Source organism: Bombina bombina, chromosome 5 (genome assembly GCF_027579735.1).
Source record: "Bombina bombina isolate aBomBom1 chromosome 5, aBomBom1.pri, whole genome shotgun sequence".
NCBI classification, from domain to species: Eukaryota; Metazoa; Chordata; class Amphibia; order Anura; family Bombinatoridae; genus Bombina; species Bombina bombina.
In genome coordinates this window covers 541,480,631-541,493,558 of record NC_069503.1, presented here as the reverse complement: position 1 = coordinate 541,493,558, position 12,928 = coordinate 541,480,631, and the positions used below count along the sequence as shown (strand labels likewise).

The 12,928-nt window shown below is 35.2% G+C and overlaps 1 protein-coding gene across 1 annotated transcript in view; it reads right to left on the bottom strand.

Moving 5' to 3' along the window:
- FYCO1 (FYVE and coiled-coil domain autophagy adaptor 1) overlaps positions 1-12,045 on the bottom strand; it is a 439,711-nt gene extending 427,666 nt beyond the window's left edge. The window contains exons 1-2 of the mRNA XM_053714489.1: positions 12,025-12,045; positions 11,385-11,540 (exon numbers count right to left, since the gene is read on the bottom strand). Of these exons, the coding sequence (XP_053570464.1) occupies positions 11,385-11,442 (58 nt within the window). The 5' untranslated portion in view covers positions 11,443-11,540; positions 12,025-12,045. The remainder of the gene's footprint in view (positions 1-11,384; positions 11,541-12,024) is intronic.
- Positions 12,046-12,928: the final 883 nt, after the last annotated feature.

Here is a 12,928-nt window from a genome sequence, read left to right as displayed (position 1 = left end):
GAGTAAAGCGGCTAATTATCACTGTGATTGCCCTTGAGAAATCTTAACCCCCGCTGCCACCTGTGGACAGAATCCCTCTCCCGCACGCTGTCTCCTTGTCCCCTATCGCTCCTCTGCAGGATTGAATAAAACTGCGTTTAGAGCCGGCGAGACACACAGTTCCTGGAAGAGTGTATCTTAATACAGAGGAGGACTGCACGAGTCATCTAAACCTCTACTCTGCGATTACCTGAAATTGGTGATAAGAGCTCCCTCCTTTCCTGGGGGGAGCGCGACTCTGTTGCAGTATCGGCATCCCTGTGGTGCTTGCAGCGGAAGCCCAGCCTCTGCATTTCTTTTCGACGGATCCTCCCCTCTCCCACCGGTGCTGCGAGAGAGGGGTAGGAATCTTGGCCTCAGAGGTAAAGGGGTAAGGAAGACCGCGGAGGACCACCGCATACGCTCTGAAAGCTGGCGCACTGACTCTCTCTCCTCTCCCACCGGTGCTGCGTGAGAGGAAGAGAGAGTGTTACGCATCCTGGGAAAGGTCCTGAGAGGATCAGAATCAGGACCACCACTACCGTATCCTGACCAACGGCTGTCGGGGGAAGCGGCGTGCGAGGGGAGGTAAGCCTGCCTGACTTGATAGACTCAGCATATATTAAAATATTAAAAACCTATCGGGCTGTAAAGCTGTACAGGGGTAGCAGCGGGTAAGAGAACACTTAAAAAGTAAACTACTTAAGGGCTGAATTTCGGCTTCTGATACATAGGAAAGAACATAAACTCTACAAAGATAAAGAAAGGAGTAAAATAAAAAGGAAAATATCCGCCTGGGGCAGAAGGGCCTTTCTTTTTCTCGTTTCTCTATAACAAGTTGCTGTAAAAGAAGTAACAATCACTCCTAGAGGAACGCTTGGAGAAAGGAATAAGAGATGAGGAAAATGTGCTGACCTAATTACAAACATATGCTGTTCAAAAGACACTTTGTGGCTGTTGTTTTTTTCATCGTATGTTTATTTCTGCACTGAAAAATCGTTCCACTATATGTCTCAAGTCATAAATGGTATAAAATGTACAGAACTATGCATAGTATAATTTAATATTGATCGAAAATGTATCTAACTTGTGAGTAGCCTTTAATAGTTAACTAAGATTTTATTCTTTGGTGCCGAGGTATAAACTTCTTAATCCTTGGTATTTATCTAGACATATACACTCTATGAATTGGGCTGTGATATCTTAAGCAAAGATTATGCATATTAAGAATACTGGTTGAAAAAACACTGCTCAATATTTCTATTTTTCTTTTTCCTAAAGTTTTGGCATAAAAAGTATTAATTCTCTCTTGTGGAAGATACAAAGTACATAGAGCTTATAAATAAACAATCCACTGTCATCTGTTTAGTCTTAAACTCTCTATCTTTAGGGATACTTGAAAAAGATTATATATAAATGACTCTAGTGCTAGGCACTGATATTATTTATGTAAACTTGGACTACATGTTCCAAGTTAACAAACGGTCTAAAGTGTACTGAGCCAGTTATAGTATAACGTAACATTGATCAAAAATTTACTTAAACTGTGGGTAGCCTTTAACAGCCAAACTAAAATTTTACTCTGTGGGGCTGAGGTATAATCTTCTTATTCTTTGGCATTTTTTCAAAGGAATTAGGTATACACACTCTAGGAACTGGGCAGTGATATTTTGAGCAAAGTCTGAGCATATTAAGAATATCGGTTGAAAAAACACTGCTCAGTGCTCTTATTTTTTTCTCTTTTTTAAAGTCTGGCCATAAAGAGTGTTAATTCTCTGTGGTGACAGATTCAAATTATATAGAGGCTATAAATAAACAAGTCACTCTCATCTGGTTAGATACTAAGTCTTAAACTCTCTAGCTTTAGGGACATTCTGAAAGAGATCATATATAAATTATCCTTGTACCAGGCACTGATACTGATTGTGTAAACTTTGCATTCCTAAAACGACTATTAGATAGTTGTTATACAAATATTCATCTTTTCTGCTGAGCATATAAAATTTAGGCCTGTGAGCTGAAAGTGGCATCTGCAGGAATAGGGGAAGATAGGAGTAAAAATTGATACTTCTTTAAACAAAAACTTCTAGAGTAACCAATATTAAACCTGAGACTTCAGGTAAACTCAATCTTAAATATTGTCTCCTCACATGGCTGAAAGGAGAACATAATATAAACACAAAATCACAAATTAGTCACAAAAAACACGATCTGAACAAAAGAAAATAACACTTGGGTGCTTGCAACCCATCTTCCCCACTTTTTTTTTTTTTTTCTCCCCCACAATACCTCACGAGAGCACCTCACAATCCTGTGTGGGTTTTTTTTCCCCTCACAACGCACGTGGCTCTTTTTTTTCAGGGACAACGTAAGTATATATGGATAAATTTCTGCATGGTCACTCAAAAACGTCTCCATCAACCATGGCGGGGAGAAGAGACAAAAAAAACTACCCCTGAACCTCAGTCAGAAATACAAATAGCTGGGGCTAATCCCTCACACATAATGGAACATCTAGACATGCAAACATTGGTAAATAACATACTGATTGCATTAACTCCTAAATTTGATTTTCTTAAAATAGAAATAAAACAAGATATTGCTGCTTTGTCTACTGAAGTTAAACAGTTTGCGCATAGAATCTCTGAAGCCGAACAGAGGATCTCAGACCTTGAGGATACAACCTCTTACTATAAATCTGCTCTTGAATCAACAAACAATACACTAATGAAAATGCAAGTAAGATCGAAAATCTAGAGGATAGGTCAAGAAGAAATAACCTTAGGGTTATTGGGGTCCCAGAAAGTAAACAATTTGAAGACTTAGAAAAACTATTCTCAACCACCTTACCTCGGCTACTTCAGATATCAGAATCTCATCCCCAGATAATAGTCGAAAGGGCTCACAGAATAGGTTCACCTAATCAAAGCAAAGTAAACACAAGACCTAGACCAATTATAGCAAAAATCTTAAATTTTCAACATAAAGTGGCACTACTTCAGGCATATCGTAGACACCAACCTATCTTTATAGAAGGCACAAAAATCTTAATGTTTCAGGACTATTCATCTGAAACAGCTACAAAAAGAAGGGAACTTGCTCCACACTGCACAAAATTTATTAAGCAAGGTGCAAGAGCTACCCTACTCTATCCGGCAAAATTGAAAATAGTGATAGAAGATCACAACTACTTTTTTGATTCGGCTCAGGAAGCTGAACATTTTTACAAAGAAACATACACCACAGCAACAGAAAAGACTAGAGGCACAGTTAATTGAGACTAAGTAAGCCTTTTGTTATTAATCCTTCTGTTGTACTATAAAAATGGAAGAAACTGAATTTAAGGACTCCAGAGGGAGTAGGAAAGCACTTCCTCTGAGGGCCTGGGTTACATGGGATCTTAGGGTTATTAGAAATTTGAATTACCTGCTTAAGGGATGTCTTTATTTTTTAATTTATAATTTTTATTTTTTTTACTTTTTTTCCTCCTTTCTTCTTTCTGCTCTCCTTCTCTCTCCTTCTTCCCCTGTTAAATATTTATTAGATGAGTACAAAAAATAAGCTTAAAATGACATCTTGGAACATAGGAGGTTTAACATCTCCTATCAAACGTAAGACTATACTTTCCTATTTAAAAAAAAATAATACGGACTTAGCGTTTTTACAGGAAACTCATTTAAAACCAGAAGAAGTCCGTAAGCTCAAGACCTCTTGGGTCAAGGAAGTTATATTCTCATCTACATGCGAAAGGAAAAGCGGGGTAGCAATCCTGCTAGGCAAGAAAATCCCATATGAAGTTATACATGTGGAAACAGATGATGAGGGTAGATATCTTATTGATAAAATTAAAATCTCAAATACTCTGTATACATTGTGCAATGTTTACGCTCCTAATGTTTTTAATCTGTATTTTTGGGAAAAATTGCAGAATAAACTTATGGTATGTGCAGAGGGGTATTTGATCCTCTGTGGGGATTTCAATATGGCGCCCATATTTCCTATTGATAGGCTCAGACGAGATTCCACTTTAAAAAAAACAAAGAGAGATAACCTAGAAGCTAAATTATTCCTCAAACTAAATAAAAATTTGAAAGTATGTGATATCTGGAGACTCCAGAATACAGATGTTAAAGAGTATACGTGTCACTCCCGAGCACACAAAACATTATCTAGGATAGATCTTTTCTTGGTGGATGAAAGAATCTGCAAATCTCAGATAAAAGCTGAGATTTAACCAATTACTATATCGGATCATGCCCCGATCCAGCTAGTAATTCAACTTGACAATTTAAAAAAAGGGACTAGATATTTCCAGTTCCCGCGCTATCTGGCTACTAACAATAAATTTTAAAACTGGGTAAATACTAAGTTCCGCGAATTTGCCCAATTAAATCGTGAACATATAACTAGACCGGCCTTGTTATGGGAAACAGCCAAGGCAGTTCTAAGAGGGGAAATACTGGCCTATAGTATATCCAGCACCAAGAAGTTGAAATTAAGAGAGCGGGAGCTTCTGAAGGCAGTAACGAATGCGTATAATCGACATATATATATGAAAACTCCAGAGAGTTGGTCTAGGTATATAACAGCATTAGCCGATAGGGATTCTTTTTTACTGTATAAAACAACACAAAATGATTTAAGACTCCAGGCTAAATTATATCCTTATGGGAATAAAACGGGGAAACTCTTGGCAAACTTGGTTAGACGGGAGAAAGCATCTCCCATAATTGATACAATAATAACAGAGGAAAAGTGTTTCAAAACACCAATTGAATTGACTGGAGTATTTGAAGATTACTATAGAAATCTTTACACTGCCAAAACCTCAAATTTTATAGAATGTGAGGAATTTTGGAAGAATTTAGCCCACCCAGTTCTAACCCCTGATCTCTTAGATAAACTATACTCCCCCATCACTGAACAAGAAACTTTATTGACTATTCAAAATTAGGGCCAGATGCACTCCCCAACGAATTATATAAAATAATGGCTTCTGAAATAACAACCTATTTAACCTCATTATATAATGACCTGTATATTAAAGGTCTAACCCCAACATCTGACTTTGTTGCTTCAAATACAGTCCTTATCTTAAAGTCTGGAAAAGATCCAAAGAGGAAAGAATCTTATCGACCTATCGCATTATTGAACACAGATTATAAGATACTAATGACGATTCTGGCAGGAAGGCTTCAATCTCTTCTTCCTAACATCATCAACAGAGATCAAGCTGGGTTCCTTCTGAAGTGAAATTCCTCCGCTAAAATTAGGGAAGTATTCCTCACTATAGAATATTTTAAGGTATTGGGAGAACTGGGCGCTGGGAGGGAAGAGGATGCCCCTGATAAGGCTATTATTTTTATCGATGCCGAAAAAGCATTTGATTCAGTACACTATGATCATCTATCTTTTACTCTAAAGAGATTTGGATTGGGAGGCAATTTTCTTTGTTTCTTTGACAACTTATACAAAACTGCCTCAACTAAAATCATAGTGAATGGGGATCTATCACAGGATATAAAACTAGGTAGAGGAACAAGGCAGGGGTGTCCTCTTTCCCCACTCTTATTCGACCTAGCTATAGAACCGTTGGCCAATGCAATTCGGCAACAGTTAGAAGGTATCAGGATTAATAAGAAGGAGATGTGAATGGCACTTTATGCGGACGATGTTTTGATATATGTCTCAAACACCTCCAAAAATATACCTAAATTGCTTAAAATAATTGATCAGTTTGGATCATTCTCAGGATATAGGGTCAATACCACAAAGTCAGAGTTATTATGGATTAAACAACCAAAATATCCTAATCTGGAAATTCCTTTTAGTATAGTCAAAGATGCAGTTAAATATCTGGGAATATGGATATCAGATAATCCTGAGAACTGGTATAATCTAAATATACCTCCGGTTCTTAAAAAAGTAAAAGAGGCATTCAAGAATTGGCAGATGCTCCCCCTCTCTTTATCTGGCCGTATAGCTTTATATAAAATGACTCTCTTGCCTAAAATATTATATGTTCTTCAAAATACCCCAATTATTCTTAAATCTAAGGATATTCTCTCTTTCAATACGGCTTTACGTTTATTTATATGGCAGAATAAAAAGCCTAGAATCTCTCTAGTTAAACTAGCTTTACCTATGAAACTCGGAGGTCTTTCTCTTCCGGACATACGTAAATATAATCAGCTGTTTCTAGCGCGTATCGTAGTAGATTGGTTAACGAGTAATAATTACATCACAAACATAGAGCTGGACTCTAATATAACATATCCAGCTGACTTGCGGGCCCTAGCACACTGTAATAAAAATGCGCTCCCTCTAATAACTAAAAAAATGAGATCAATATGCAACCCTCTTCTTATGTGGGAAATGGTTTGTAAGTCGCTATCCATAGAACATTGAGTATCAAAAAACAGTCCACTGTTAAATAATCCACAATTTGAAGCTGGTATGCAATCAGCTACTTTGTCGCAGTGGAAGACTCAAGGGCTTATATATGCACATCAAGTATTAGATTTTGAAATTAAGGGCAGTAGAACCTTTAATTCTTTGAAGGAAGAATTTAATATACCCAATAAAAACTTTTTTGCATACCTACAGGTAAGACATTATGCTACCAGCCTTTCATCCAAATATGGTTGGGACTGGTCTTTGGGAAAGATAGAAAACTGGCTTCTACTAGTCAGAAACGGACTCACTTCAATTTCTTATATTTATCAAAATTTGGTCTCTATTAAAGGCACAGAAATTAATAAAAAAATCTGTGAAAAATGGGCTGAGATGCTAAGAATAGAAACAATTGATACTACGTTAATTACTGAGTCAGTTCAAGTAGTTGCTAGGGCAACTCTTTCGGCAACATGGAGAGAGGCGCAGGTCAAGCTCTTGCATATGTCATATTTTACACCAAAAAAGGGAGCACAGTGTTTGAACTCTAGTTTCAATGTATGTCCAAAATGCTCTCTGCCTCAAGCTAATTTAATACACATGCTCTGGGAGTGCCCAAAAATAAAAAACTTCTGGTTGAAGGTCCAATATTGGATAAAGAACACGCTGGGTCTCTCTTCTACGTCTTTGTCACCGTTAATGGTGATAACATTAGCACATGAAGGGGAAATATCTCCCAACAACAAGAAAATGGCTAACAATAATATTAGCAGGTCGAGCAACTCCGAGTGTTAAAGAAATCAAAAACTGTCTAAAGAAACAATGCATGATTGAACAAGTGGACACTGACTTGCAAAGTGAGGCAGATGTAAAGAAGTTCTTTGCAAAGTGGTCTATTTTCATAAAAACTCTCCCTCTTATGGAAATTGAATATCTAATATACCCATTTAGAAACACTGAACTAGTATTGCTAGGCATCTGGTGAATTTGTTTGCTCTTTATTTTCTCTATCCTCCATTTCTACGGAAGGGATGGGGGGAGAGAGGGGGGTAGGGAAAAATTCTTTTTTTTTTTTTTTTTTTCTTCTTTTTTCTTTTTTTTTATTATTGTTATATTACTGTTTCTTAGCAGGAAAAATGCTTATTATTAATTTATTTAGAATACTGAGAATCAATATAGGGAAGTGTATAAAAATCGAAAAAAAAACCCCAGCAGAATGGGCAGTTTATTTTGGATGTTCTAAGGTGTATCTTTATACTGTCATACTGTATAAAATGGGCCTGTTTACTTTTAAAATGATTATTTTTTCTTTTTGAATGTTTTTTATATGAATGATTAATATGTATTCAATGGCCCTGCGAGGTGCAAAATATGTATCTGAATTTCAATGTATCCTCTGCTGGATATAAATAAACAATTAAAAAAAAAAAAATGATATGCTCTTTCTAAATCATGAATTAAAATGTTTGGGTTTCATGTCCCTTTAAAACAAAGGATTGCAAGAGAAAAAAGAAAAATGTGATAAAATTAGCAAGTTGTTTAAAACTGCTTACTCTATCCAAATCATGAACGTTTAATTTAAGTTCACTTCAAGTTAATTAAGTACCCACTGTTGGTCAGTGGTATATAATGGTATCTTAGAAATATTTGTAATAACCTTAAAGGGACAGTCAACGTAAAAATTGTTGTTTAAAAAGATAGATAACGCCTTTACTACCCATTCCCCAGCTTTGCACAACCAACATTGTTATATGTTAATATAATTTATAAGCTTTAAAGAGACCGTGTACACCAGAATTTTTATTGTTTAAAAAGATAGATAGGGATTATTATTACCCATTTCCCAGTTTTGCATAACCAACACTGTTATATAAATACACTTTTTACCTCTGTGATTACCTTGTATCTAAGTCTCTGCAGACTGCCCCCTTATTTCAGTTCTTTTGACAGACTTGCATTTTAGCCAATCAGTGCTGACTCCTAGGTAACTGCACGGACTAACACCCTCTAGTTGTAAAAAAACTGTCAAATGCATTCAGATAAGAGGCGGCCTTCAAGGGCTAAGAAATTAGCATATGACCCTACCTAGGTTTAGCTTTCAACAAAGATTACCAAAAGAACAAAGCAAAATTGATGATGAAAGTAAATTGGAAAGTTGTTTAAAATTACTTGTCCTATCTGAATCATGAAAGTTTATTTTTGACTAGACTGTCCCTTTTAACCTTTAAATTTCTGCCTGTTTCTTAGCCACTAAAGACAGGCTCTTATCACATACTTTTTTATTAGCTTTTAACAACAGGGGGGTGCTAGTTCATGTGAGCCATATAGATAACATTAAGCTTACATCCGTGAGTTGTGCACAAAACAGCAATAATTGGCTTAAATGCCATAGATGTCAATGTCAATAGATAATAAATAAAAAGTCATGTGATCAGGGGGCTGTCAAAAGTGGCTTAGATACAAGGTAATCACAGAGGTAAAAAGTGTATTAATATACCCATGTTTTCTGTGCAAAACTGGGGAATGGGTAATAAAGGAATTATCTATCTTTTTAAACAATAACAATTTTTGAGTTGACTGTCCCTTTCAGGTTGTAGTAAATGTGGTCAAAAGCAGACCACAGTCTATTATTATTATCAGCAGGTATCTGTAGAGCGCCAGCAGATTCCGCAGTCTACCAAAACATTTAGTGAAGATTTGTTGTGTGACACTGTAGCCACAAGAAAGAGGCAGTGAGCACAATTTATAGACACATCTGTGTTTCATTATAGCTGTAAATAAGAGACAATGACTTCTCCAAGTGATCTGGTAAGCACACACACACGTACACGTAGTAGATATACCATTTCCTCTTTTTACATTTATTGTGTGATGTACTCATTTAAAGGACCACTCAATACAATAGAATTATATAATTAACAAGTGCATAATAAAAAGACAACGCAATAACACCTACTCTGAATTTTAAATAAGCAGTAGATTTTTTTTCTGTCAAATTTATTTTTGCTCTCATTTTCCGGCCCACTGAATCATGTGACAGGCATCAGCCAATCACAGACTAGTATATGTATACCCTGTGAGCTGGTGCACATGCTCGTAGGAGCTTGTTCCCCAGAAAGTGTAATATAAAAATACTCTACAAAATTTGACAATGGAAGTAAATTGGAAAATGTCTTAAAACTCCATGCTCTTTCTGAATCATAAAAGTTTATTTTGACTTGAGTGTCCCTTTTATAACACATATTCAATAGTCATTTATCCTTTTTTGTACATTTGGTACATTTGTGTGAAGTGATGATAGCAATTTAACGGATTGTCTGCTTAAAATCTTAGCCTATTTCCGTAAAGGTTGTTACATTCCAGTAAAACAATCATCAACCAGCAATGGAGTCAATCACAATCCTTTTCAAAAACGTATCAAATAATTTAGCTACAAAATTCCCCATAGACTTTAAAAGTGATTTTTAATAGTTTTTTCTAAACGATTGTGATCAACCTCAAAGTTAGTTCATTGAAATCTAATGAAACAGCCTGCTTTACATCTCATTGAACAGAAAAAAAAAAAACCTGTACAAAAGAAACCAGTTCTATCCATTATTAGAAATACTAACCCCTTGGACCACAAAGGTTAGTTGGTATCTACAATCCAATATCCTATAACCTCTATTCCGACATCCAGAATAACACATATCTTAAAGGACCAGTAAATATAGTAGATTTCAAAAGCACAATAAAAGACAATGCAATAGCACTTACTCTGAACTTTAAATGAGTAGTAGATTTTGTTCTGACAAATGTCAAAGTTATGTCTGTTTCCACTCCCCCTGTATCATGTGACAGCCATCAGCCAATCACAAATGCATATATGTATGTTCTGTGAATTCTTGCACATGCTCAGTAGGAGCTGGTGACTCAAAAAAATGTAAATATAAAAATACTGTGCACATTTTGTTAATGGAAGTAAATTGGAAAGTAGTTTAAAATTGCTGAATCATTAAAGTTTAATTTTGACTTGTGTGTCCCTTTAATATATATTACTCATTTTAATATATGTTAATTGATTTATTATGATGCCTTAAAAATTAGACATCCTCAGCACAGGCTTAAAGGACAACAATAGGTACTTTCAACAAACGATATCAAAAGAACAAAGTAAATTTCATAAAATAAGTAATGAAAAGTGTATTTTTATAATACTTGCCCTGCACCATTATAGTTTCATTTTGACTTTCATGTCCCTTTAAAAGAACACTGAAGTCACAATGTAAACTTTCATGATTTAGATAGAGCATTCAGTTTGAAAAAAAAAATCCCAATTCACTTCTATTATCAAAATGTGCACAATATTTTTATATACACACTTTCTGAGGCACCAGCTCTCACTGAGCATGTGTAAAAGTTCTCATTATATACGCATATGCATATTGTAATTGGCTGATGGCTGTCATATGATACGGGAAGGAAAATTTAATTAACTGATATCTTTCTGAAGAAAATCTACTGCTAAGTTAACATTCAGACTAAGTGCTATTGCTTTTTATTTTTTTATTATTTATTTGTTGATTATGAAAATTCTACTGTATTTAATAGTCCTTTAAAGGGACACTGAACCCAATTTTTTCTTTCATAACTCAGATAGAGCATGCAATTTTAAGCAACTTTCTAATTTATTCCTATTATATTTTTTTTTTTGTTCTGTTGGTATCATTATTTGAAAAAGCAGGAATCTAAGCTTACGAGCCGGCCCATTTTTTGGTTCAGAATCCAGGGTGCTCCTAATCTTACATTCCTGCTTTTTCAAATAAAGATACCAAGAGGATGAAGAAAAATTGATAATAGGAGTAAATTAGAAAGTTGCTTAAAATTGCATGCTCTATCTGAATCATTAAAGAAAAAAAATGTGGGTTCAATATCCCTTTAAGTAACTAAAATAGGAAGCAACATAAATTTAGAGAATATATTTATAATAATACCTTGCAAATCTCTTATAATTCGTTGCAACTGACTTTCACCCATAGTAGCAGCCATCATGAAAAAGTAAATGATTTTTTTTTCCCTTCAGTTTTTATTGCAGTAGAGTCTCTATTCTTTTCTTCCTGCACATTTCCGCAGTCTCATTTGAATTTTGACTGTATAAATAAAAAAAAAACATATATTACATATACATACATAAATATAGAAATAATGGCTATATGTTCATACATCAACTTGAAAAATGCAAACCGGGAGTCTGTTTAAATAAAATCAAATCTCTTTATTCCTTCAACATTTAAAATCCGCAAAACAGCGTATCCATAATCCACAGCAATCCCAATAACATCCGGATTGACTACGGCCATTGGCCGAAACGCCTTAGCTTTCCTGTGACGCTGCCATCAGTAAATAAAAAATTTTTATATTTTGTGCTAAGCATATGTGTTAATTTCTGTGATATTATATAAGTTTATAAATTTTGAATCTTGATAGACTTCACACTAAGGCTGGGGTCCATATTAGCACCCTTGGATTTTAATTTTATGCCCAAATTGTTCAAAAAAGTTCAAAAAAACAAACGGCCGTTTGTATTTCAAGTCCAAGATTACATCTACACGCTGAGACGTGCACGACAAACACCTGTATCAAGAAGCTGCCTGGGGAAAAAGAGATCCTGAGCATAGAGGCCGAATTCGCTTCAAACCGGTAGAGAAGGAAACCCATACACGCAGGAGCGTAGTCTAGGTTTTCATTCTCGACATCGGAGATACCTACATCATACAGGGAGGAGAGACACAAAGAAAAAAACGGTAAGAGAGACCGAGATACCATCAGACACAGACGTGTCAGAAGAGCCGGTAAGCCCTACCAAAAAATATCAATTTTTACTGAGTACAGACAACTTTGTATATATATTATACACCAAAAGACATTGCTACAAAAAGTTAACAACTTAAACTGTATAAAACAACAATATATTGGACTATGATATGTAAATTGTTTCCATCTGATACAAAGTAACAGTATAAAAGTGAAAACCAATATAATATCTGAGAAATCTCTTGCGGCCACTCAGTATCAGAATTAAGGTGGAAATCAAAGATAAATGATTTAAGGTGAAAATGAAAAACCTAGGTGGAATCTTTTAGAAAAATATACCAAAGTGCTCTTTTTATGCAGTAAATTTTACTTGTTCTTAAACTACAAAGGGAGACGTCCCACAATCTATTCTAAAAGTTATATACATGTTTTATATTGTTTTAATAAATATATTTTTGATAAATTGTTTATCAGTCTCCAGACTTTCTCATTTAGCTTCTAGCGCTCCCAAACTACTATTGATTTTTGTTATTGTGTATTAATTTACGGTAATTATAGGGAAAATTACCTGTGAGGGAGCTTTGGGAAAAAATACCTGGCGCTGCTCTTTATATACTTATATTTAAATGGTTAAAAGGGACAGTCAACTCCAGAATTTGTATTGTTTAAAAAGATAGAAAATCCCTTTATAACCCATTCCCAAGTTTTGCATAACCAAGACGGT